Here is a 27,566-nt window from a genome sequence, read left to right on the forward strand (position 1 = left end):
GCATTCTGCAGCGATACGCTATCCCATCTGGTTTGGGCTTAGTGGGACTATCATTTGTTTTTCAACAGGACAATGACCCAACACACCTCCAGGCTGTGTAAGGGCTATTTTACCAAGAAGGAGAGTGATGGAGTGCTGCATCAGATGACCTGACCTCCATAATCCCCCGACCTCCACCAAATTGAGATGGTTTGGGATGAGTCGGACTGCAGAGTGAAGGAACAGCAGCCAACAAGTGCTCAGCATATGTGGGAACTCCATCAAGACTGTTGGAAAAGCATTCCAGGTGAAGCTGGTTGAGAGAATGCCAAAAGTGTGCAAAGCTGTCATCAAGGCAAAGGTTGGCTATTTGAAGAATCTCAAATATAAAATATATTTTGATTTTTTTAACACTTTTTTGGTTACTACATGATTCCATGTGTGTTATTTCATAGTTTTGATGTCTTCACTATTAATTCTACAATATAGAAAATAATAAAAAATAAAGAAAAACCCTTAAATGTGAAGGTGTTCTAAAACTTTTGACCAGTAGTGTAAATGTAGGGACATTAGATTTGATCCAACATGGATCACAACTGTCTTCACTTCTGCAACGAACAAGATATCAAAATATTCTGGGCATTCTTCCAAACACTGTTTCCCTACACTGGCTGTTTTTGCATTGCATGCTATAGGCCTATCGCAACAGCTGTTTGTCACTTGACTGTCATTCAGAAAAATATTTCCTGGATCAGCTGATGATGTTTGACAATATCACTAGGCCTAACTAAACAGCTGGATAGCAAATGTGCACCCAACAAGTAGATCTATTAGCCTACGCTTAGCCTATTGAAGAACCACGCAAGTTAGGGGACTCTTTCGATAAGAAACATTCAATTTTGCAATAGCATACATCATTTTGGATTTGTGTGCCCATGAAGAAAAACAAATACGCCATTGCCTAAAATATTCATTTCAACATTTGATGAAGCGGTGCTAGAGTTAATAGCGCACTATCTCATACTTTTGTCCCGCTAATGGCCCATAAGGGGTTGATGGGTTTCGTATTCAGATAAGCTTTCAGAACATTCACAACTAGCCTACTGGTCAATCAGCTCACAGTCGTCTGGACACGTTCCTATGTGCAGTGCAGGTCAGTCATATTTCCCACTCCTTTTCATCGAAAAAATGCAACTGGTAGCCTATTGATAGAGATTTTGCATAGGCTATTGGTGCAAATCACTATAGCCTAATACTCCGACAAACAGCGGTGCAGAATCTCTAATCTTTCATGTGTTGAAAATGAATGAATCTGCACAGCTCTCGCTAAAGCCAATTATGATGTTTGAGTAGGCTAAGCCTATTCAAGAACATATCATAGGCCTAGTGTGATTATATTGATGATTAGATTCTATAGAGAAAATTGAAAGAAAATGAATTATTACAAGGTCGAAATAACATTTTTTTTATATGTGCACATCTTTAAATTAATTAATGAATATATCTAGTTTTCACCCAACCATGTTTGATTTATTCTGTCTAAAAGGAAGGCAAAGAATGCAGCACATTTTTTTTTTTTATTTAATACAATATTCTGCCCATATTAATTTTTTTTATTTACATTTTAGTCATTTAGCAGACGCTCTTATCCAGAGCGACTTACAGTTAGTGAATACATATATATATTTATTTATATACTGGCCCCCCGTGGGAATCGAACCCACAACCCTGGCGTTGCAAACGCCATGCTCTATCAACTGAGCTACATCCCTGCCGGCCATTCCCTCCCCTACCCTGGACGACGCTGGGCCAATTGTGCGCCCCCCATGAGTCTCCCGGTCGCGGCCGGCTGCGACAGAGCCTGGATTCGAACCAGGATCTCTAGTAGCACAGTTAGCACTGCGATGCAGTGCCTTAGACCACTGCGCCACTCAGGAGTAATTTATACACAATATTCTGACCTTACGAACAAATGTATTCAAGGGCATAAGTGAACCAATATATGAGTGCCTTCAGACCGAGATACAAGAGCATTCACGAGTGCATGGAGCCACCAACACACAAGCGTTGTTCCCCAGCCAGCCGCGGATGAAAAAGTCGCCAACAAAGGAGTTTGCTTCTGCTTCAGCCTTAGAGGTAAAATATAACGTGTTGCGGCGGTGCTTTGACACAGACAGCAGTGAAACACTATAAGGCCAGTAAATGCAGATGAGTTCAAAACGTCCCTGAATACCAATGAGGTGAAAAGGCCATTGTCCTTCACTGTGTCCCCAGATGGAGATCACAGTTGTCACAGATGAGCCGGAGCAGAGCAGGAGCCATAATCCCATCTGTGCCACAGTCCCAGTCTCGCATGCACTGATCCCCCCACTATCATCAACCCTACACACACACACACACACACACACACACAAGCTGTCAGTGCTCTCTCTCTCCCTTAGCAGCAGCACAGCCTCTAAAGAAGAAGAGATACAGCAGATTATTGCTATGCCACCGAGTGAATCAAAGTGAGGACGATGATACAGTTGGAAGTTTACATACACCTTAGCCAAATACATTTAAACTCAGTTTTTCACAATTCCTGACATTTAATCCTAGTAAAAATTCCCTGTCTTAGGTCAGTTAGGATCACCACTTTATTTTAAGAATGTGAAATGTCAGAATAATAGTAGAGAGAATGATTTATTTCAGCTTTTAATTATTTCATTACATTCCCAGTGGGTCAGAAGTTTACATACACTCAATTATTATTTGGTAGCATTGCCTTTAAATTGTTTAACTTGGGTCAAACGTTTCAGGTAGCCTTCCACAAGCTTCCCACAATAAGTTGTGTGAATTTTGGCCCATTCCTCCTGACAGAGCTGGTGTAACTGAGTCAGATTTGTAGGCCTCCTTGCTCGCACACGCTTTTTCAGTTCTGCCCACAAATGTTCTATAGGATTGAGGTCAGGGCTTTGTGATGGCCACTCCAATACCTTGACTTTGTTGTCCTTAAGCCATTTTGCCACAACTTTGGAAGTATGCTTGGGGTCATTGTCCATTTGGAAGTCCCATTTGCGACCAAGCTTTAAATTCCTGACTGATGTCTTGAGATGTTGCTTCAATATATCCACATAATTTTCCTTTCTCATGATGCCATCTAGGTTGTGAAGTGCACCAGTCCCTCCTGCAGCAAAGCACCCCCACAGCATGATGCTGCCACCCCGTGCTTCACGGTTGGGATGGTGTTCTTCGGCTTGCAAGCCACCCCATTTTTCCTCCAAACATAACGATGGTCTTTATGGCCAAACAGTTCTATTTTTGTTTCATCAGACCAGAGGACATTTCTCTAAAAAGTACGATCTTTGTCCCCATGTGCATTTGCAAACCGTAGTCTGGCTTTTTTATGGCGGTTTTGGAGCAGTGGCTTCTTCCTTGCTGAGCAGCCTTTCAGGTTATGTCGATATAGGACTCGTTTTACTGTGGATATAGATACTTGTGTACCTGTTTCCTCCAGCATCTTCACAAGGTCCTTTGCTGTTGTTCTGGGATTGATTTGCACTTTTCGCACCAAAGTACGTTCATCACTAGGAGACAGAACGCGTATCCTTCCTGAGCGGTATGACGGCTGCGTGGTCCCATGGTGTTTATACTTGCATACTATTGTTTGTACAGATTAACGTGGCACCTTCAGGCATTTGGAAATTGCTCCCAAGGATGAACCAGAATTGTAGAGGTCTACATTTTTTTTCTGAGGTCTTGGCTGATTTCTTTTGATTTTCCCATGATGTCAAGCAAAGAGGCACAGAGTTTGAAGGTAGGCCTTGAAATACATCCACAGGTACACCTACAATTGACTCAAATGATGTCAATTAGCCTAAAGCCATGACATCATTTTCTGGAATTTTCCAAGCTGTTTAAAGGGACAGTCAACTTAGTGTATGTAAACTTCTGACCCACTGGAATTGTGATACAGTGAATTGTAAGTGAAATTATCTGTCTGTAAACAATTGTTGGAAAAATTACTTGTGTCATGCACAAAGTAGCCTTGCCAAAACTATAGTTTGTTAACAAGAAATTTGTGGAGTGGTTGAAAAACAAGTTTTAATGACTCCAACCTAAGTGTATGAAAACTTCCGACCTCAACTGTACATTGACTGGTTAGAGAGCTGCTGCCAGTAAATGGACAGTGTGTGTGTGTGTGGCCTCTGTCGTTCTGTTGTTCTCCCCAAGAACCAATCCTATGAGACTGCAGTGAGAGAAAAAATAAGACAGGTGGGGAATACAGATACAGTATTTGGTATTTTTTTAGGATCCCCATTAGCTGTTGCAAAAGCAGCAGCTACTCTTCCTGGGATCCACACAAAACATGAAAGATGACATAATACAGAACATGAATAGACAAGAACAGCTCAAGGACAGAACTAAAAAGGCACAGGTAGCCTATATATCAATACATACATACACACAAACTATCTAGGTCAAATAGGGGAGAGGCGTTGTGCCGTGAGGTGTTGCTTTATCTGTTTTTTGAAACCAGTTTTGCTGTTTATTTGAGCAATATGAGATGGAATGGAGTTCCATGCAATAATGGCTCTATATAATACTGTACGCTTTCTTGAATTTGTTCTGGATTTGGGGACTGTGAAAAGACCCCTGGTGGCATGTCTGGTGGGGTAAGTGTGTGTGTCAGAGCTGTGTGTAAGTTGACTATGCAAATAATTTGGGATTTTCAACACAATGTTTCTTATAAAAAGAAGACGTGATGCAGTCAGTCTCTCATCAACTCTTAACCAAGAGAGACTGGCATGAATAGTATTTATATCAGCCCTCTGATTACAATGAAGAGCAAGACGTACCGCTCTGTTCTGGGCCAGCTGCAGCTTAACTAGGTCTTTCCTTGCAGCACTCGACCACACGACTGGACACTAATCAAGATAAGACAAACTATAGCCTGTAGAACCTGCTTTTTGGAATGTGGTGTCAAAAAAGCAGAGCATCTCTTTATTTCGGACAGACCTCTCCCCAACTTTACAACCATTGAATCTATATGTTTTGACCATGACAGTTTACAATCAAAGGTAACGCCAAGTAATTTAGTCTCCTCAACTTGTTCAACAGCCACACCATTCATTACCAGATTCAGCTGAGGTCTAGAACTTAGGGAATGATTTGTACCAAATACAATGCTCTTAGTTTTAGAGATGTTCATGTATTAAACCCCGTAGAGTCACACGGTGACATCATTTAGAATATTGAATAGCTCCCTGTGTGTTTATGCTACAGACTTACCATTTCTTGTAGTGGCTGCAGCTAAATCCCCTCTTTCACCCGATATAAAGTTTGCGTCCATTTCCTAACATGGGCTTGTGAAAGCTGCCCTTTTCTAAACATGAGAGGATGGACAAGAAAATCCTAATAAAATTATTTGTAAAACTCGAAACGCGCGAATTACAAACTCATAAGTCACCACCATCGAAAGATGAGACTCTCACTAACACTACAATGTCGGTTGTTTTGCTCTACAATATCCACAAGCTTTACCGCATTCGTCTGAACTCTCTGTTGCGGCTTTCCTCATTTTGAAGAGGTCTTCTCACAAAACCAACTGTCCAGACCGAACCGTTGGAGCTACAAACTAATATTTCACCAATATCGAAAGTGGAAACTCTCACGAACACAAAGGTGCCGGTTGTTCTGCTCTGCTCTACGACGCACACCAGCTTCAGGGGAGTCTACCCAGTACCAGGCTGTACAAATTGTGAATCACGTGACCAAACATGGGTGAATTTACTATATTTTCTGAGTTTTTTTATTTAGCTCAGATATAGGCCAGACTTCAAAACCTTGTTTCTTATGATTACTTTTTTTACTACATGTTTTGCCATGTACAAAAGTGTTTTTCAATGTGTTTCTATGGGCTATAGCGATAAAGACAACATTCAATGTTTCATCAAATAACTTTGTTATATTTTTCATTTTACACCACGGGTCCTAAAGTTCAAAATCAAATGGCTAAATGATACATTTTATGACCATCTTAAAACAATTCAATATGTTAGCTCAGTAGATATTGTGATCTAAGGGCTTAGTTAACAGACAACCTTTGCCCTCCTAGACCCACCTGTCACGATCGTTAGAGGGAGTAGACCAAGGCGCAGCGTGATGAACGAACATATTTTACTTTCAAAAGTGAATACACGAACAAAACAATAAACGATGACGTGACGTCCTAGGTTAAACAACCAACACGGAACAAACCAAAATGAACAAGATCCCACAACTACTGTGGGTAAACTGGCTGTATAAATGTGGTTCCCAATCAGAGACAACCAGCCACAGCTGACACTCGTTGTCTCTGATTGAGAACCACACTGGCCAACATAGAAATAGAACCCATAGAATTTACACCATAGAACAAAACACATAGAATTTACACACCCTGGCTCAACATATAGAGTCCCCAGAGCCAGGGTGTGACAGTACCCCCCCCCAAAGGCGCGGACTGCGACCGCGCCTCAACATAAACAAAACAGGGGAGGGCTGGGTGGGCATTCCTCCTCGGAGGCGGTTCCAGCTCCGGGCTTGACCACCACCCTCCAATAATCCCCCCGTAGCGCCCCTGGTCCGGCCTGGCCCCGCTGGCTGGAGCTGGACTGGACATCGTAGGAGCGGATTGCTTAAGCTCCGGTGTGGAGCAGCTGACCGGTACCCTGACCAGGCACCGGTGACCCAGGCACGGGTTGTGCCGGACTGACGACGCGCACCCCTGGCTTGGTGCGTGGAGCAGGAACGGACCGGACCGGGCTGACGATGCGCACCCCTGGCTTGGTGCGTGGAGCAGCAACGGGCCGGACCGGGCTGACGATGCGCACCCCTGGCTTGGTGCGTGGAGCAGGAACGGGCCGGACCGGGCTGACGATGCGCACCCCTGGCTTGGTGCGTGGAGCAGCAACGGGCCGGACCGGGCTGACGATGCGCACCCCTGGCTTGGTGCGTGGAGCAGGAACGGGCCGTACCGGGCTGACGACTCGCACCCTTGGCTTGGTGCGTGGAGCAGGAACGGGCCGTACCGGGCTGACGACTCGCACCCCTGGCTTGGTGCGTGGAGCAGGAACGGGCCGTACCGGGCTGACGACTCGCACCCTTGGCTTGGTGTGAGTGGCAGGAACAGGCCGGGCCGGGCTGGCGACGCGCACCGTAGGCTTGGTGCGAGTGGCAGGAACAGGCCGGGCCGGGCTGGCGACGCGCACCCTAGGCTTGGTGCGAGTGGCAGGAACAGGCCGGGCCGGGCTGGCGACGCGCATCGTAGGCTTGGTGCGAGTGGCAGGAACAGGCCGGGCTGGGCTGGCGACGCGCACCGTAGGCTGGGTGCGAGGAGCAGGAACAGGCCGGGCCGGGCTGGCGACGCGCACCGTAGGCTTGGTGCGAGGGGCAGGAACAGGCCGGGCCGGGCTGGCGACGCGCACCATTACCTTGGTGCGGGGAGCAGGAACAGACCGGACCGTACTGGGGACACACACCACTGGCCCTACGCAGGGATCTGGAACGGGCCGGACCGGACTGGTAACACACCCCAGTACCTCTCGCCGTGCCCCTACACCTTCCTTCCCCTCTTTGACCAGTGGCCCCCGTAACCTGGCGGCCTCCTCTGCTAACCTCCCAAATCGCCCTGTGGCAGCCTCCTGCTGCCCAGTCGCCCATGCCGTGTGCCCCCCCCTAAATTTTTTTTGGGGTTGCCTCTCGTCCGTCCGACGACGACACTGTTGACGCCGTTGCTCCTCTCTCGCCAGGGCCTTAATCTTGGCCCATGGCCCTTTTCCCCCGAGCATGTCCTCCCAGGACCACCCTTTGCCCACCTGGGCCATCGCCAACCTCTCCAGCTCCTTTCCCGGCGCTTCCTCCCATGTCCAGGCTGCCTGCTCCTGGACACGCTGCTTGGTCCTGGTATGGTGGGATCTTCTGTCACGATCGTTAGAGGGAGTAGACCAAGGCGCAGCGTGATGAACGAACATATTTTATTTTCAAAAGTGAATACACGAACAAAACAATAAACGATGACGTGACGTCCTAGGTTAAACAACCAACACGGAACAAACCAAAAGGAACAAGATCCCACAACTACTGTGGGTAAACTGGCTGTATAAATGTGGTTCCCAATCAGAGACAACCAGCCACAGCTGACACTCGTTGTCTCTGATTGAGAACCACACTGGCCAACATAGAAATAGAACCCATAGAATTTACACCATAGAACAAAAACACATAGAATTTACACACCCTGGCTCAACATATAGAGTCCCCAGAGCCAGGGTGTGACAGTACCCCCCCCCAAAGGCGCGGACTGCGACCGCGCCTCAACATAAACAAAACAGGGGAGGGCTGGGTGGGCATTCCTCCTCGGAGGCGGTTCCAGCTCCGGGCTTGACCACCACCCTCCAATAATCCCCCCGTAGCGCCCCTGGTCCGGCCTGGCCCCGCTGGCTGGAGCTGGACTGGACATCGTAGGAGCGGATTGCTTAAGCTCCGGTGTGGAGCAGCTGACCGGTACCTGACCAGGCACCGGTGACCCAGGCACGGGTTGTGCCGGACTGACGACGCGCACCCCTGGCTTGGTGCGTGGAGCAGGAACGGACCGGACCGGGCTGACGATGCGCACCCCTGGCTTGGTGCGTGGAGCAGCAACGGGCCGGACCGGGCTGACGATGCGCATCCCTGGCTTGGTGCGTGGAGCAGGAACGGGCCGGACCGGGCTGACGATGCGCACCCCTGGCTTGGTGCGTGGAGCAGCAACGGGCCGGACCGGGCTGACGATGCGCACCCCTGGCTTGGTGCGTGGAGCAGGAACGGGCCGTACCGGGCTGACGACTCGCACCCCTGGCTTGGTGCGTGGAGCAGGAACGGGCCGTACCGGGCTGACGACTCACACCCCTGGCTTGGTGCGTGGAGCAGGAACGGGCCGTACCGGGCTGACGACTCGCACCCTTGGCTTGGTCCCAAAGCATGTCCTCCCAGGACCACCCTTTGCCCACCTGGGCCATCGCCAACCTCTCCAGCTCCTTTCCCGGCGCTTCCTCCCATGTCCAGGCTGCCTGCTCCTGGACACGCTGCTTGGTCCTGGTATGGTGGGATCTTCTGTCACGATCGTTAGAGGGAGTAGACCAAGGCGCAGCGTGATGAACGAACATATTTTATTTTCAAAAGTGAATACACGAACAAAACAATAAACGATGACGTGACGTCCTAGGTTAAACAACCAACACGGAACAAACCAAAAGGAACAAGATCCCACAACTACTGTGGGTAAACTGGCTGTATAAATGTGGTTCCCAATCAGAGACAACCAGCCACAGCTGACACTCGTTGTCTCTGATTGAGAACCACACTGGCCAACATAGAAATAGAACCCATAGAATTTACACCATAGAACAAAAACACATAGAATTTACACACCCTGGCTCAACATATAGAGTCCCCAGAGCCAGGGTGTGACACCATCACTCTGAGAATATACTCCACTCACTAGGAGAGCTGTAAAACAATTCTAAAGGCTTTAGAATGGACTCTGTCATTGCAGAAAAGCAATTAAGCGATCTGAATAATCCTCTGCTTGGCTTCAGTAAAGTCTGGGGGGGTCATTTCACCCCCAAGCAGGAGTTTAGCACAAAGTCTGCAGACAGAGTATTGCTGAATCAAGGCGATGTGCAGTTGCTATCTCAATGGCATTGTTAAAGCAAAGAAACGCCGGTCCATTCAGAGCACATTCCATGAGTGCACCTCTCTGCAGACCTCATAAAGGCGGGCTGGCATAAAACTGGTGTGCAAATCTCCCTCACAGTAAATTATTTGATGGACAGTGGCAGAGAGCGCTGAGGTCAAATCCAGCAGCATTTTCCCCATTATCCCAGAGATGGATTGTTCTCGGCTCATAGAGCTCGAGCCGATCGGTGCCAGCTAGGGCTTGAGCCCAGATAGCACGCCGTCTGTCTGTCTGTCTAGGCCTATTCCGGTAATCCTATCTGACAGGAGGCTGTCAAACATTTTGCAGGATGGGCCCTGGAACCCGGTGGTGTTAAAAACACATTACACTGAGTCCACACCACTCAACCCATCTCGTAGGCTTAGATAAATCTCTCAATAAAATATTTCTTCCTTGACCGTCTCTCTCTCTCCCCTGGAGTGGTTATCCTTCGAGCGGGGGAGTAGTGAGAGTGTCTGCCACAGCAGTGAAGATACAGAGAGAGAGAGAGTCATAGAGATGGCGGCTGACTGGTTGTCTGTAACTCTGACACCCATCGCATGTTAGCCTCAAAACATGGCTAGTAGCACCATGTAGGAGTGATTGACTGTAGTCTGTTCATCTGCAGTGTCTGTCGACATGGGAACATTTATCTGTATAGCCCTCACCCATGACACAGACAGGGCTGGAGAGGGATGTCCCAAATGCCACTCTATTCCCTACTATGGGCCCGTAGGGCTCTGGTCAAAAGTAGTGCACTATGGGAATAGGGTGCCATTTTGGCATGCAGTCTACAGTATACATCTCATACATACTACACATCTACAATACATCTATTGCCATCTATATATAATTGGGGTTACAGAGGTGGAGAAAGATCAGGAGCATTACATCTAGGAGAGGCTCGGAGAGAAAGTAGTTCCATATTTCAATATTTTTGAAATTGGGGTTAGTGGCGAGTCAGCTGACAGCCACGTCTTCCAGAGCCTGGTTAATAAGTGCTATCCAATCAAGGACACCTGCTGATGCTGAGACCTAGGGTTTATCCCAAATTGCACCCTATTCCCTATATAGTGCACTACTTTTGACCAGGGCCCATAGGACTCTGTAGTGGCCCGTAGTGCACTATGTAGGGAATAGGGTGGCATTTGGGATGCGACCCCTACTTCCTTCCTTCAGATCTTTACCTGTGACTGGCCAGGGGCCTGTTCACATCACAGGAAGTTGGTGGCACCTTAATTGGGGAGGAAAGGCTCGTGGTAATGGCTGCAGCGGAATAAGTGGAATGGTATCAAATACATTAAACCATTCCATTCACTCCGTTCCAGACATTATTATGAGCTGTCCTCCCTTCAGTAGCCTCCACTGATTCACATAGAGTAGGGATGGATTTTTCTTGCCCACCCGTGTTCAATCTGAACGCCACCACTCACCTATGCTAACTCACTACAAAATGAAGATTGCCTTGTTACAACAGGGTAGGGAGCTGAAGAACACCCTGTTCTCTATTAATGAACAATTTCCCCATTAAATAGTGGAGAGACGACGTGCCCTGTAACCCACTTTCAAAAGGCTCCAAGCAGAGAAGCAGAATGTTAATCTAGTGGTCGATAAATTGTACGTAAACAACCAAACGTTCAAGTACTCGAAGATTACAACTTGGCTGTGAATGAGTTACCTCCTGCTGAAGTAGTTTTGTTTGCTTATTTATTTAATTTGAAGATTGCACAGGCAGTAAATTACAAATACAAACGTGTATTATATAAAAACACGTTATAAAAACAAAATGTGGGTGGGTGGAGAGAGGGTTGGATTTACAGGTTTACTCGCTCTGAATTGTCAGTACTGCATGTCTTCTTTGCTATCGTGCCATGGCTGTGTCAGGGTCGATTGTAAGTTAAACTTATTTATCCCTTTATGGGTAGTGTGATTCCTAAGAAACATTTTTACTGGCAGTCACTAGCGGCTGTTAGAATGCATGTTCCTTTTTCCTTCTTCATTTTTGTCAGAATAAAACAGGATATAATAAGGACTACATGAAATATGTCTCTCTGCCGATAGGCAATGGACATGAAGAACTGGTCTTGCGATATTTATAGGCATTCTTCTCTTAATTGTTAATTTTTTTTCTAACAATTGGATCCAGTGAACTGAGCAGACTGGGCTGACATGTTTATAGCCTTTGTTAGGACTTTCTTAATATGAGCATCAAACTATTATTGTTATTATATTATTAATAATATAATTTATTATTTCATTATAATATATATTATTATTTTATTATTATTGTATTTTTCTGACAGTTTCCCATGTTATTTGGTTAGTTCTCTTAGGTCTTAGTGACAACAGACATCCTAGATATGGGGGGAGGTTTTAGTGGGTGGAATATTAGGACAATTGGAGGTTTACACAGTTTCAGCTACAGTATGCTTAACAGGGCAAATATTATGGTACTGCTATATGGACACTTAATCATCATGGTGCTTTTTGATAGTAAGTTAACAAACATTGGTTGTGGTAAGTATAATTGAAACTTGGGTATTGTCATGACTTGCCCTCATGGGTTGAGGATCAAAGATGCCGGCTGGGCAAAGGTTTGAACACCCCCTTTCCTGGGGGCCAGTTTTATGACCGGTCATAAATTCCTTGAAGAAACATTATTTTCCATGCCATGCAGTATTGGGAGAGGGAATTTCCCTGTGGAACAAAGGAAGTCTTCCCGCCAAGACTCCAACATCCAAAAGTGGATAATGAAACAATATTCCTACTTCAAAAATGTGGGAAATGGTCAGTGGGGACTTAAAGAACAATCATGTAAATTCGTTACTATGTTGTGATGTCATTAAAGATGGTGGAACAACATAACTGTATCTCCGGGGGTGTACACTTCCCAGTTACGAGGTTTGCATCTAATTGTGGTATAAAACGAAATATTAAGTATAATAATACTTTTGTGAAGATAACAATGTGAATTTAGCATTCTAGATTACATTATTGTTTTCCTTATTGATTTGTTCTCAGTCAGTGGCCTCGCCCAGATGAGCACAAACATGATGAAACGCCCCTTTTCTACTCAAGTATAAAACCCCTCATGACGAAATTCCCCTCAGACCAAGCAAATTACGGTATAAGCCGGATGTTGCAAATGGTTGAATTTCTACCAGACCAGGAAGCGTGAAGCTGAAGCTAAACGGCTTAAAACGGTTAGACCAGGAAGCCACACGGCTTAAAATGGTTGACACTCTACAGACCAGCATACGTGAAGCGTGAGCTAAACGCTACAAAATGGTTAGACCAGAGAGACCAGAAAACATGAGAGTGGCGACTGCACGTTTGAATATGGAGAAACTGAAACTCTCAACCTCTACATGAGGTGAAGAAGAAGACAACGCACTAGACCTTATCATTTCAGTCTGCAGCTGGCATGTATAGTCGTCTAGAGAACATTCACTAAAGACACGAGTTGGGAAGGACAATCCCTCTCAGACAACCGTTGGTACATCTGAAGTATCAATTCGAACAGATCTCTACGAACTACAGGGTACGCTGAAGTATCCATTCTAACCACCACTACAACCAGAAACTCTACCAAGGACATTGGGATCTCTGGTGGGCAAACCAGAGTCCTACACCATCAACTCAACTATCGAGGACAGCTACACGTAAATACATGTTGCATTTCTAATCCGAATGAGCGGGTGCTAAACATTTGTATTTCCATGAGCGTAGTTTCCAAAGTATCAACGATAGAGATTCAAACTATCTCTTCCTTCCAAGCATTCATGCTATTGTTTGTCCAGTCCACTAGGGACCTGTTTTCATTGTATTACATTAGTAATCAATAACCTATGTGTGTGTGTGTTTGTATTGTGTTATTATTTAGTTAGTTAGTGAATAAATAATTAAGCCAATTTGTGTTCAGAATGGGACTAATAAGAGGTAATTATTTAATAAGTGACTGTTATTGATATATAACTTATATACACTACCGTTCAAAAGTTTGGGGTCACTTAGAAATGTCCTTGTTTTCGAAAGAAAAGCAATTTTTTTGTCCATTAAAATAACATCAAATTGATCAGAAATACAGTGTAGACATTGTTAATGTTGTAAATGGCTATTGTAGCTGGAAACTGCACATTTTTTATGGAATATCTACATAGGCATACAGAGGCCCATTATCAGCAACCATCAGTCCTGTGTTCCAATGGCACATTGTGTTTGCTAATCCAAGTTTATCATTTTAAAAGGCTAATTGATCATTAGAAAACCCTTTTGCAATTATGTTAGCACAGCTGAAAACTGTTGTGCTGATTAAAGAAGCAATAAAACTGGCCTTCTTGAGACTAGTTGAGTATCTGGAGCTTCAGCAATTGTGGGTTCGATTACAGGCTCAAAATGGCCAGAACCAAATAACTTTCTTCTGAAACTCGTCAGCCTATTCTTGTTCTGAGAAATGAAGGCTATTCCATGTGAGAAATTGCCAAGAAGCTGAAGATCTCGTACAACACTGTGTACTACTCCCTTCACAGAACAGCGCAAATTGTTTCTAACCAGAATAGAAAGAGGAGTGGGAGGCCCCGGTGCACAACTGAGCAAGAGGACAAATACATTAGAGTGTCTAGTTTGAGAAACAGGCGCCTCAGAGGTCCTCAACTGGCAGCTTCATTAAATAGTACCCGAAAAACACCAGTCTCAACGTCAACAGTGAAGAGGCGACTCCGGGATGCTGACCTTCTAGGCAGAGTTGCAAAGAAAAAGCCATATCTCAGACCACCCATCTTAATCTTTTCTTTTTATTGGCCAGTCTGAGGTATGGCTTTTTCTTTGCTACCAAAAATAATTTTAAGAAACTTGATACAAATGATGGAGTCATTCATGATTCACCAAATGATATTTTAAAGAGGAAGCAAAATATTTTAAGAATATGTTTTATTTTCAGTCTCCTCCATCTCCACTGAATGATGTTAACTGTAAGGATTTATTTTCTAATAATAATAATAATGTAAAATTAACAAATGAAGGCCAACTTACAGAGGAGGAACTTTGAGGCAATTAAATATGTTCAGTCTGGAAAAAAACCAGGGTTTGATGGTATACCAGTAGAGGTATATCAGACCTTTTCTGATGTACTCAAAGATCCATTATTAGTACGTTTTAATTACTCCTATAAAAATGGTAGACTTTCAGGTACTCAACAAGGTCTGATTTCATTACTACTGAAACAGGACCCAGGTGGTAAGTATAAAGATCCAGTCCATTTAAAAAACTGGAGGCCTCTTACACTTCAATGTTGTAATGCGAAATTCCTGGCGAAATGCATAGTACATGGAATAAAAAAGGTTTTAGCAGATATTGTTCATCCTGATCAGACAGGTTTTTTAAACGGACGATAAATTGGAGATAATATACAACAATTACTTGAAACAATGGAACATTATAGCAGATTTCGAAAAGGCGTTTGATAAAGTACGACTAGAATGTATATATAAATGCTTGGATTACTTTAATTTCGGTGAATCTCTTATACAATGGGTTAAAAGTTATGTACAGCAACCCCAGGTGTAAAATAGTAAATAATGGTTACTTCTCAGAAAGTATTGAGCTTTTAAGAGGAGTAAAACAACGCTGTCCGTTGTCTCCATATCTATGTATGATGGCCATCGAAATGCTAGCTATTAACCTCTACTGGATGGGTGTCCCGAAATCGGGACAGCTGTTGCTCAACACGAATAATGTGACTACAATGACGTTGTAAACAAAAGCAAATTTTCACAGACATATACATACACAGACATCCATTTTTATATCCTAACACAGTCCATGTTGTATACAGCATTTTGCCTGAATTCTGACTAGTTGAACTTGCAACAAAACATTTAAACGTAATATAAACGCTACACCTTGAATTGAAGATCTTGATCACTTTTCTAGCCTCTCTGGAATAAAACCTAATTATGACAAGTGTACCATATTTAACATAAGTATTCAGACCCTTTACTCAGTACTATGCTGAAGCACCTTTGGCAGCGATTACAGCCTTGAGTCTTCTTGGGTATGACGCTACAAGCTTGGAATACCTGTATTTGGGGAGTTTCTCCCATTCTTCTCTGCAGATCCACTCAAGCTCTGTCAGGTTGGATGGGGAGCGTCACCGCGCAGCTATTTTCAGGTTTCTCCAGAGATGTTTGATCGGGTTCAAGTCCGGGCTCTGACAGGGCCACTCAAGGATATTCAGAGACTTGTCCCGAAGCCCCTCCTGCATTGTCTTGGCTGTGTGATTAGGGTCGTTGCCCTGTTGGAAGGTAAACCTTCGCCCCAGTCTGAGGTCATGAACACTCGGGAGCAGGTTTTCATCAAGGATCTCTCTGTACTTTCATCCATTCATCTTTCCCTCAAACCTGACTAGTCTCCCAGTCCCTGCCGCTGAAGAACATCCCCACAGTATGATGCTGCCACCGCCATGCTTCACCGTAGGGATGGTGCCAAGTTTCCTCCAGACATGACGCTTGACATTCAGACCAAAGAGTTCAATCTTGGTTTCATCAGACCAGAAAATCTTGTTTCTCATGGTCTGAGAGTCTTTTAGGGGCCTTTTGGTAAACTCCAAGCAGGCTGTCGTTCCTTTTACTGAGGAGTGGCTTCCGTCTGGCCACTCTACCATAAAGGCCTGATTAGTGGAGTGCTGCAGAGATGAGATGACTGTCCTTCTGGAAGGTTCTTCCATCCCAACTGCTCGGCATCCGACCGTAAGGCGCTACACAGGGTAGTGCGTATGGCCTAGTACATTACTGGGGCTAAGCTTCCTGCCATCCAGGACCTCAAATCAAATCAAATCACATTTTATTGGTCACATGCGCCGAATACAACAGGTGTAGACATTACAGTGAAATGCTTACTTACAGCCCTTAACCAACAGTGCATTTATTTTAAACAAAAAAGTAAGAATAAAACAACAACAAAAAAGTGTTGAGAAAAAAAGAGCAGAAGTAAAAAATAAAGTGACAGTAGGGAGGCTATATATACAATAGAATAAAGTGACAGTAGGGAGGCTATATATACAGGGGGGTACCGTTGCATAGTCAATGTGCGGGGGCACCGGCCAGTTGAGGCAGTTGAGGCAATATGTACATGTGGGTAGAGTTAAAGTGACTATGCATAAATACTTAACAGAGTAGCAGCAGCGTAAAAAGGATGGGGTGGGGGGGCAGTGCAAATAGTCCGGGTAGCCATGATTAGCTGTTCAGGAGTCTTATGGCTTGGGGGTAGAAGCTGTTGAGAAGTCTTTTGGACCTAGACTTGGCACTCCGGTACCGCTTGCCGTGCGGTAGCAGAGAGAACAGTCTATGACTAGGGTGACTGGAGTCTTTGACAATTTTGAGGGCCTTCCTCTGACACCGCCTGGTATAGAGGTCCTGGATGGCAGGGAGCTTTGCCCCAGTGATGTACTGGGCCGTACGCACTACCCTCTGTAGTGCCTTGCGGTCAGAGGCCAAGCAGTTGCCATACCAGGCGGTGATGCAACCAGTCAGGATGCTCTCGATGGTGCAGCTGTAGAATTTTTTGAGGATCTGAGGACCCATGCCAAATCTTTTTAGTCTCCTGAGGGGGAATAGGCTTTGTCGTGCCCTCTTCACGACTGTCTTGGTGTGTTTGGACCATGATAGTTCGTTGGTGATGTGGACACCAAGGAACTTGAAGCTCTCAACCTGTTCCACTACAGCCCCGTCGATGAGAATGGGGGCGTGCTCAGTCCTCTTTTTTTTCCTGTAGTCCACAATCATCTCCTTTGTCTTGGTCACGTTGAGGGAGAGGTTGTTGTCCTGGCACCACACGGCCAGATCTCTGACCTCCTCCCTATAGGCTGTCTCATCGTTGTCGGTGATCAGGCCTACCACTGTTGTGTCGTCGGCAAACTTAATGATGGTGTTGGAGTCGTGCCTGGCCATGCAGTCATGGGTGAACAGAGAGTACAGGAGGGGACTGAGCACGCACCCCTGAGGGGCCCCCGTGTTGAGGATCAGTGTGGCAGATGTGTTGTTACCTACCCTTACCACCTGGGGGCGGCCCGTCAGGAAGTCCAGGATCCAGTTGCAGAGGGAGGTGTTTAGTCCCAGGATCCTTAGCTTAGTGATGAGCTTTGAGGGCACTATGGTGTTGAATGCTGAGCTGTAGTCAATGAATAGCATTCTCACGTAGGTGTTCCTCTTGTCCAGGTGGGAAAGGGCAGTGTGGAGTGCGATAGAGATTGCATCATCTGTGGATCTGTTGGGGCGGTATGCAAATTGGAGTGGGTCTAGGGTTTCTGGGATTATGCTGTTGATGTGAGCCATGACCAGTCTTTCAAAGCACTTCATGGCTACAGACGTCAGTGCCACGGGTCGGTAGTCATTTAGGCAGGTTATCTTAGAGTTCTTGGGCACGGGGACTATGGTGGTCTGCTTGAAACATGTTGGTATTACAGACTCAGTCAGGGACATGTTGAAAATGTCAGTGAAGACACTTGCCAGTTGGTCAGCACATGCTCGGAGTACACGTCCTGGTAATCCGTCTGGCCCTGCGGCCTTGTGAATGTTGACCTGCTTAAAAGTCTTACTCACATCGGCTACGGAGAGCGTGATCACATAGTCGTCCGGAACAGCTGGTGCTCTCATGCATGCTTCAGTGTTGCTTGCCTTGGGGGTAAAATCCAGGACCTCTATACTAGGCGGTGTCAGAGGAAGACCCCCAAAATTGTCAAAGACTCCCGTCACCCAAGTCATAGACTGTTCTCTCTGCTACCGCACGGCAAGCGGTACTGGAGCGCCAAGTCTAGGTCCAAAAGACTCCTTAACAGCTTTTACCCCCAAGCCATAAGACTGCTGAACAATTAATCAAATGGCCACCCGGGCTATTTACATTGATCCCCCCTTTGTTTTTACACTGCTGCTACTCGCTGTTTATTATCTATGCATAGTCACTTTACCCCTACCTTCGTGTACAAATTCCCTCGACTAATCTGTACCCCCACACATCGACTCTGTACCGGTACCCCCTGTATATAGCCTCGTTATTGTTATTTTATTGTGTTACTTTATATTTAATCTTTTACTTTAGTTTATTTAGTAAATATTTTCTGAACTCTATTTCTTGAACTGCATTGTTGGTTAAGGGCTTGTAAGTAAGAATTTCACGGTAAGGTCTACACCAGTTGTATTCGGAGCATGTGACATAACATTTGATTTGATTTGAATACCGCCCATCCCTAATGCGCATGTGCGTCTACACACGTGCGTGCACGCTTGAAAAATATATGAGTTGGATGCACAGGAATGGAAATACATCAGTAGCTAGGTTTCCATCCAATTGGCGACAGATATTCATGTGAATATTCTAAAATCTGCATTAAGAAAATGTGTGTGATGACGTAGTGCATATAACATTTCATTTTTCGCTTAAATTTATATGTACCGAATAAAACTCTAAAGTTCAATGTGTTTCCATCACATTTTCAACTCTACCGATCTGCGTTAAATAGCAAATGTGCCTACTCTGGTCTTGAAATCTGTGCTCTAGCCAACAACTCGCAGATACAGTGCAGGTAAACTAAAGCGAGAATATTTTTATTTGTCAAATGGCAGTCAAACATCACTAATCATGTCACCAGAATAAGACCCTTGATATTTATTGGAAAGCAGCATCAAGCTCATCACCGGGCACTTTCACCACCCCATGAAGTTCCTCATAACTTATTTCATCTATAGACTAATAAACTACATGCTTTCCCAAGTCGTAGCGGGAGGACCACACACCATATCATCGCTTAACTTCAAGTTTATTTCGATATGATGGTTATTACACTGAACAAAAATATAAATGCAACATGTACAGTCGTGGTCAAAAGTTTTGAGAATGACACAAATATTAATTTTCACAAAGTCTGCTGCCTCAGTTTTTATGATGGCAATTTGCATATACTCCAGAATGTTATGAAGAGTGATCAGATGAATTGCAACTAATTGCAAAGTCCGTCTTTGCCATGAAAATGAACTTAATCCCAAAAAAACATGTCCACTGCATTTCAGCCCTGCCACAAAAGGACCAGCTGACATCATGTCAGTGATTCTCTCGTTAACACAGGTGAGAGTGTTGACGAGGACAAGGCTGGAGATCTCTCTGTCATGCTGATTGAGTTACAATAACAGACTGGAAGCTTTAAAAGGAGGGTGGTGCTTGAAATCATTGTTCTTCCTCTGTTAACCATGGTTACCTGCAAGGAAATACGTGCCGTCATCATTGCTTTGCACAAAAAAGGGCTTCACATGCAAGGATATTGCTGCTAGTAAGATTGCACCTAAATCAACCATTTATCGGATCATCAAGAACTTCAAGGAGAGAGGTTCAATTATTGTGAAGAAGGCGTCAGGGCGCCCAAGAAAGTCCAGCAAGCGCCAGGACCGTCTCCTAAAATTGATTCAGCTGTGGGAAAAGGGGCACCACCAGTGCAGAGCTTGCTCAGGAATGGCAGCAGGCAGGTGTGAGTGCATCTGCACGCACAGTGAGGCGAAAATATTTGGTGGATGGCCTGGTGTCAAGAAGCGCAGCAAAGAAGCCCCTTCTCTCCAGGAAAAACATCAGGGACAGACTGATATTTTGCAAAAGGTACAGGGATTGGACTGCTGAGGACTGGGATAAAGTCATTTCCTCTGTTGAATCCCCTTTCCGATTGTTTGGGGCATCCGGAAAACACCTTGTCCGGAGAAGACAAGGTGAGCGCTACCATCAGTCCTGTGTCATGCCAACAGTAAAGCATCCTGAGACCATTCATGTGTGGGGTTGCTTCTCAGCCAAGGGAGTGGGCTCACTCACAATTTTGCCTAAGAACACAGCCATGAATAAAGAATGGTACCAACACATCCTCCGAGAGCAACTTCTCCCAACCATCAAAAACAGTTTGGTGACGACCAATGCCTTTTCCAGCATGATGGAGCACCTTGCCATAAGGCCATTGAGAACTTGTGGTCAATCCTCAAGAGGACCAGCTGACATCATGTCAGTGATTCTCTCGTTAACACAGGTGAGAGTGTTGACGAGGACAAGGCTGGAGATCTCTCTGTCATGCTGATTGAGTTACAATAACAGACTGGAAGCTTTAAAAGGAGGGTGGTGCTTGAAATCATTGTTATTCCTCTGTTAACCATGGTTACCTGCAAGGAAATACGTGCCGTCATCATTGCTTTGCACAAAAAAGGGCTTCACATGCAAGGATATTGCTGCTAGTAAGATTGCACCTAAATCAACCATTTATCGGATCATCAAGAACTTCAAGGAGAGAGGTTCAATTATTGTGAAGAAGGCGTCAGGGCGCCCAAGAAAGTCCAGCAAGCGCCAGGACCGTCTCCTAAAATTGATTCAGCTGTGGGAAAAGGGGCACCACCAGTGCAGAGCTTGCTCAGGAATGGCAGCAGGCAGGTGTGAGTGCATCTGCACGCACAGTGAGGCGAAAATATTTGGTGGATGGCCTGGTGTCAAGAAGCGCAGCAAAGAAGCCCCTTCTCTCCAGGAAAAACATCAGGGACAGACTGATATTTTGCAAAAGGTACAGGGATTGGACTGCTGAGGACTGGGATAAAGTCATTTCCTCTGTTGAATCCCCTTTCCGATTGTTTGGGGCATCCGGAAAACACCTTGTCCGGAGAAGACAAGGTGAGCGCTACCATCAGTCCTGTGTCATGCCAACAGTAAAGCATCCTGAGACCATTCATGTGTGGGGTTGCTTCTCAGCCAAGGGAGTGGGCTCACTCACAATTTTGCCTAAGAACACAGCCATGAATAAAGAATGGTACCAACACATCCTCCGAGAGCAACTTCTCCCAACCATCAAAAACAGTTTGGTGACGACCAATGCCTTTTCCAGCATGATGGAGCACCTTGCCATAAGGCCATTGAGAACTTGTGGTCAATCCTCAAGAGGACCAGCTGACATCATGTCAGTGATTCTCTCGTTAACACAGGTGAGAGTGTTGACGAGGACAAGGCTGGAGATCTCTCTGTCATGCTGATTGAGTTACAATAACAGACTGGAAGCTTTAAAAGGAGGGTGGTGCTTGAAATCATTGTTCTTCCTCTGTTAACCATGGTTACCTGCAAGGAAATACGTGCCGTCATCATTGCTTTGCACAAAAAAGGGCTTCACATGCAAGGATATTGCTGCTAGTAAGATTGCACCTAAATCAACCATTTATCGGATCATCAAGAACTTCAAGGAGAGAGGTTCAATTATTGTGAAGAAGGCGTCAGGGCGCCCAAGAAAGTCCAGCAAGCGCCAGGACCGTCTCCTAAAATTGATTCAGCTGTGGGAAAAGGGGCACCACCAGTGCAGAGCTTGCTCAGGAATGGCAGCAGGCAGGTGTGAGTGCATCTGCACGCACAGTGAGGCGAAAATATTTGGTGGATGGCCTGGTGTCAAGAAGCGCAGCAAAGAAGCCCCTTCTCTCCAGGAAAAACATCAGGGACAGACTGATATTTTGCAAAAGGTACAGGGATTGGACTGCTGAGGACTGGGATAAAGTCATTTCCTCTGTTGAATCCCCTTTCCGATTGTTTGGGGCATCCGGAAAACACCTTGTCCGGAGAAGACAAGGTGAGCGCTACCATCAGTCCTGTGTCATGCCAACAGTAAAGCATCCTGAGACCATTCATGTGTGGGGTTGCTTCTCAGCCAAGGGAGTGGGCTCACTCACAATTTTGCCTAAGAACACAGCCATGAATAAAGAATGGTACCAACACATCCTCCGAGAGCAACTTCTCCCAACCATCAAAAACAGTTTGGTGACGACCAATGCCTTTTCCAGCATGATGGAGCACCTTGCCATAAGGCCATTGAGAACTTGTGGTCAATCCTCAAGAGGACCAGCTGACATCATGTCAGTGATTCTCTCGTTAACACAGGTGAGAGTGTTGACGAGGACAAGGCTGGAGATCTCTCTGTCATGCTGATTGAGTTACAATAACAGACTGGAAGCTTTAAAAGGAGGGTGGTGCTTGAAATCATTGTTCTTCCTCTGTTAACCATGGATACCTGCAAGGAAATACGTGCCGTCATCATTGCTTTGCACAAAAAAGGGCTTCACATGCAAGGATATTGCTGCTAGTAAGATTGCACCTAAATCAACCATTTATCGGATCATCAAGAACTTCAAGGAGAGAGGTTCAATTATTGTGAAGAAGGCGTCAGGGCGCCCAAGAAAGTCCAGCAAGCGCCAGGACCGTCTCCTAAAATTGATTCAGCTGTGGGAAAAGGGGCACCACCAGTGCAGAGCTTGCTCAGGAATGGCAGCAGGCAGGTGTGAGTGCATCTGCACGCACAGTGAGGCGAAAATATTTGGTGGATGGCCTGGTGTCAAGAAGCGCAGCAAAGAAGCCCCTTCTCTCCAGGAAAAACATCAGGGACAGACTGATATTTTGCAAAAGGTACAGGGATTGGACTGCTGAGGACTGGGATAAAGTCATTTCCTCTGTTGAATCCCCTTTCCGATTGTTTGGGGCATCCGGAAAACACCTTGTCCGGAGAAGACAAGGTGAGCGCTACCATCAGTCCTGTGTCATGCCAACAGTAAAGCATCCTGAGACCATTCATGTGTGGGGTTGCTTCTCAGCCAAGGGAGTGGGCTCACTCACAATTTTGCCTAAGAACACAGCCATGAATAAAGAATGGTACCAACACATCCTCAGAGAGCAACTTCTCCCAACCATCAAAAACAGTTTGGTGACGACCAATGCCTTTTCCAGCATGATGGAGCACCTTGCCATAAGGCCATTGAGAACTTGTGGTCAATCCTCAAGAGGCGGGTGGACAAACAAAACCCCACAAATTCTGACAAACTCCAAGCATTGCTTATGCAAGAATGGGCTGCCATCAGTCAGGATGTGGCCCAGAAGTTAATTGATAGCATGCCAGTGTGGATTGCAGAGGTCTTGAAAAGGAAGGGTCAACACTGCAAATATTGACTCTTTGCATAAACTTAATGTAATTGTCAATAAAAGCCTTTGACACTTATGCAATGCTTGTAATTATACTTCAGTATACCATAGTAACATCTGACAAAAATATCTAAAAACACTGAAGCAGCAAACTTTGTGAAGACCAATACTTGTGTCATTCTCAAAACTTTTGACCACGACTGTAAAGTCCCATGTTTCATGAGCTAAAAAATAAATAAAAATATTTGTTTTCCATATGCACAAAAAAACGTATCTCTCAAATTGTGTGCACAAATTTGTTTACATCCCTGTTAATTAACATTTCTCCTTTGCCAATATAATCAATCCACCTGACAGGTGTGGCATATCAAGAAGCTGATTAAACAGCATGATCATTACACAGGTGCACCTTGTGCTGGGGACAATAAAAGGCCACCTTTGTCACACAACACAATGCCACAGATGTCAAGTTTTGAGGGAGCGTGCAATTGGCATGCTGACTGCAGGAATGTCCACCAGAGCTGGTTGCAGAGAATTGAATGTTAATTTCTCCACCATAAGCCACCTCCAACATCGTTTTAGATAATTTGGCAGTATGTCCAACCGGCCTTACAACCGCAGACAACATGTATGGCGTCATGTGGGCGATCGGTTTACTGATGTCAACATTGTGAACAGAGGGCCCCATGGTGGCGATGGGGTTATGGTATGGGCAGGCATAAGCTACGGACAACGAACACAATTGCCTTTTACTGATGGCAATTTGAATGCACAGAGATACCGTGACGAGATCCTGAGGCCCATTGTCGTGCCATTCATCCGCCGCCATTACCTCATGTTTCAGCATGATAATGCACGACCCCATGTCACAAGGATCTGTACACGATTCCTTTTTATTTTTGTTCAGTATACAGTATATAGATTGTTGCGCATAAAGGTGTTTCCACCTCCATTTCTCCCATAATTAAATTTACCGACACAAAATGATCCCACCATGTCGAACAAACAAATATTCTGTTGGCATTTATCAAATTGTACCAACACTTCCTGTTTCCATCACATTTTGTTTTAGATGGAAGGACTTTACTCGAATAAAAACTGTGGATGGAAACGTGGTTAGTGAAATGGATTCACAAAGCAAACAAAGTTTGGAGTCAAATAAAGATCCTTTGAAGTTTAAAGCAGTGGTTAAAGTCTGTCTGTTGGCTGTGACAGCAGCTCGAGCCGCAGAGGCAAGCGTAAACGAGAGGCAATGGGTACAGTCTCCCTCCTTTAGATGGGTACAGTCTCCCTCCTTTAGATTCCACTGTAGTTTCTTACGCCTTGTGATTTTTTTCTCTGCCTGGCACTGTTTTAAACTGACAAAAGCCAAATGAAAAAATATGATACAGAAACTGTGAACGTATGTGGGGGAGGACACAATGGGGAGGATGTGGAGAAGAGGGGAGGCAGAAACTGCTGACAGGAGGTAAACAAAGAGAGAATTTCGGAGCGGAGCGTGTGAAGCTAAGCAGCTCCGCCATAAGCGCTTCTGTCAGCGTTCCCCTCACACCGATAACAATTATAGTGACTGAACACCCTCATTATTTATTGAGAGGTGAGTACGCAGGACTGATTGAAAACAAAAAAGGAAAAGAACAGCAACAGCAACAGTAAAGGAGCCCCTACTTGAGGGCGAGAAAGAGAAGAGATAAAAAAGGGTATGGATTTGTAGCGATAGCGGGGATTTGACCAGGAGGCCATTGATCAAGCGGTTGATAGAGAACAGAAAAGCTTGGGGTTTGATTCAGGTTGCTGAAGAAATCAAATCCTTTAATAGGGGTTGATGAGGGAACCGGTAGAAACATGAGAAGCATACCAATCAGCCCAAATTAGCAACAGGCACTCAAATAAAGTTGGAGTGAAATTAGCATAATTGTGGCATCATGACGCAATGAAGCAAAAAAAATATCCTTACCTGGGAGCCTTGTCTTGAGCTGCTGGTGGCAATGTAGGCAGGAACTACAAAGAACAAGAGAAAAAATATATATCACAAATCAAAATGAGACACTGAAGTCACTGAAAGCCTGACAATTATTTTTTTTATTTTTTTTTATTTAACCTTTACTTAACTAGGCAAGTCAAACCATTTAGACTGGTTGACAGAAATGTGCACCAAATATATATTTTGGCCCAAGGACTTTATAGTCACGACTCTGCTCAGTATAGAGGAACCTGCCTAATGAAACATAATTGGAGCCCATCGTAGCAGAAATTTTCGTTAGCAGAAGATTTAACAGTCCCCTCAGGTAGGAAGCTCTTTCCTGTGTGTGTGTGTGTGTGTGTGTGTGTGTGTGTGTGTGTGTGTGTGTGTGTGTGTTGAGTTTCTGATAGTACGCAGTTTGTGTGCACCACGATTAATCTATGAAAGTTTGCAATTAGACCATGGAGAGCCTATATCCAAATTTAACGCTATTGATTCAAGGCAAAAGGGGCCTTCGCATGAGGATTCCAAATCAATACTGAGGATCAAAACAGCAGTTTGGAGAATATATTTCTAGAATGGTCAATTTGACATTAGCAGGCTGCTGTGTGTGTGTGTGTGTGTTGTGGCTCCTAACAGCTTCAGATCTAAATGTAATTACCAGATAGAGCTGAAGAGTCACATTTCCTGTATTGTCTAAAGTAGCCATCCGAGGCTCAGACACACACACACAGAGAGCGAGAGAGAGAGAGAGAGAGAGAGAGAGAGAGAGAGAGAGAGAGAGAGAGAGAGAGAGAGAGAGAGAGAGAGAGAGAGAGAGAGAGAGAGAGAGAGAAAGCGAGAGAGAGAAAGCGAGAGAGCGAGAGAGAAAGCAAGAGAGAGAGAGAGAAAGCAAGAAAGAGAAAGCGAGAGAGAGAAAGCAAGAGAGAGAAAGCGAGAGAGAGAGAGAGAGCGAGAGAGAAAGCAAGAGAGAGAGAGAAAGCAAGAGAGAGAAAGCAAGAGCGAGAGAGAGAGAAAGCAAGAGCGAGAAAGAGAGAGAGAGAGAGAGAGAGAGAGAGAGAAAGCGAGAGAGAGAGAGAGAGCGAGCGAGAGAGAAAGCAAGAGAGAGAGAGAGAGAGAGAGAAAGCAAGAGAGAGAAAGCAAGAGAGAGAGAGAAAGCAAGAGAGAGAAAGCAAGAGAGAGAGAGAAAGCAAGAGAGAGAAAGCAAGAGCGAGAGAGAGAGAAAGCAAGAGAGAGAAAGCAAGAGCGAGAGAGAGAGAGAGAGAGAAAGCAAGAGAGAGAGAGAGAGAGAGAGAGAGAGAGAGAGAGAGAGAGAGAGAGAGAGAGAGAGAGAGAGAGAGAGAGAGAGAGAGAGAGAGAGGAGTTGTTGATGAAGCTGCAGGAGCCCTAGGCTGAGGAGAAGCCAGCCAGGACACAGAATATAGCCTTATGAATATATACTACTGCCTAGCCTATACTTTATATGTACTTAACACCACTCAACATTTTCCACATCTGTGTTGTAGTACATTCATTTTTTTGAACATGTATTTTTAGAGTACGTGCATCTGCGGCAATAGAAACACACCCTCGGCATTGCTAGTTACATCCTCTTACCAACTGAGCCACACAGGAACACATGTGATTCATTTCATCAACCAACCCACACATGATGTACTCTGAGAAGGAGTCAATCGTTTCTACCTATGTTCATTAGGCCTACACTGTTTCACCCACACAGTAACATTGTGAAGGAAACAACGCATTATCTTTATGAGCATCCAGCTGTGTCCCCATCATGTCAACTGGGTAGTGTTCATTAGGACATGGAAAAGCTTCTACCCCCAAGCCATAAGACTCCTGAACAGCTAATCATGGCTACCCAGACTATTTGCACTGCCTCCCCACCCCCACCCCATCTTTTTACGCTGCTGCTACTCTGTTAATTATTTATGTATAGTAACTTTA

General features: G+C 45.1%; 1 protein-coding gene across 1 annotated transcript in view; it reads right to left on the bottom strand.

Moving 5' to 3' along the window:
* LOC311102266 (beta-1,3-glucosyltransferase-like) overlaps positions 1-27,566 on the bottom strand; it is a 182,525-nt gene that overhangs the window by 92,434 nt on the left and 62,525 nt on the right. The window contains exon 2 of the mRNA XM_084143546.1: positions 25,614-25,657. Coding sequence (XP_083999672.1) covers positions 25,614-25,657 — 44 coding nt within the window. The remainder of the gene's footprint in view (positions 1-25,613; positions 25,658-27,566) is intronic.

Source organism: Coregonus lavaretus (genome assembly GCF_964263955.1).
Source record: "Coregonus lavaretus genome assembly, chromosome: 26".
Taxonomy (NCBI): Eukaryota; Metazoa; Chordata; class Actinopteri; order Salmoniformes; family Salmonidae; genus Coregonus; species Coregonus lavaretus.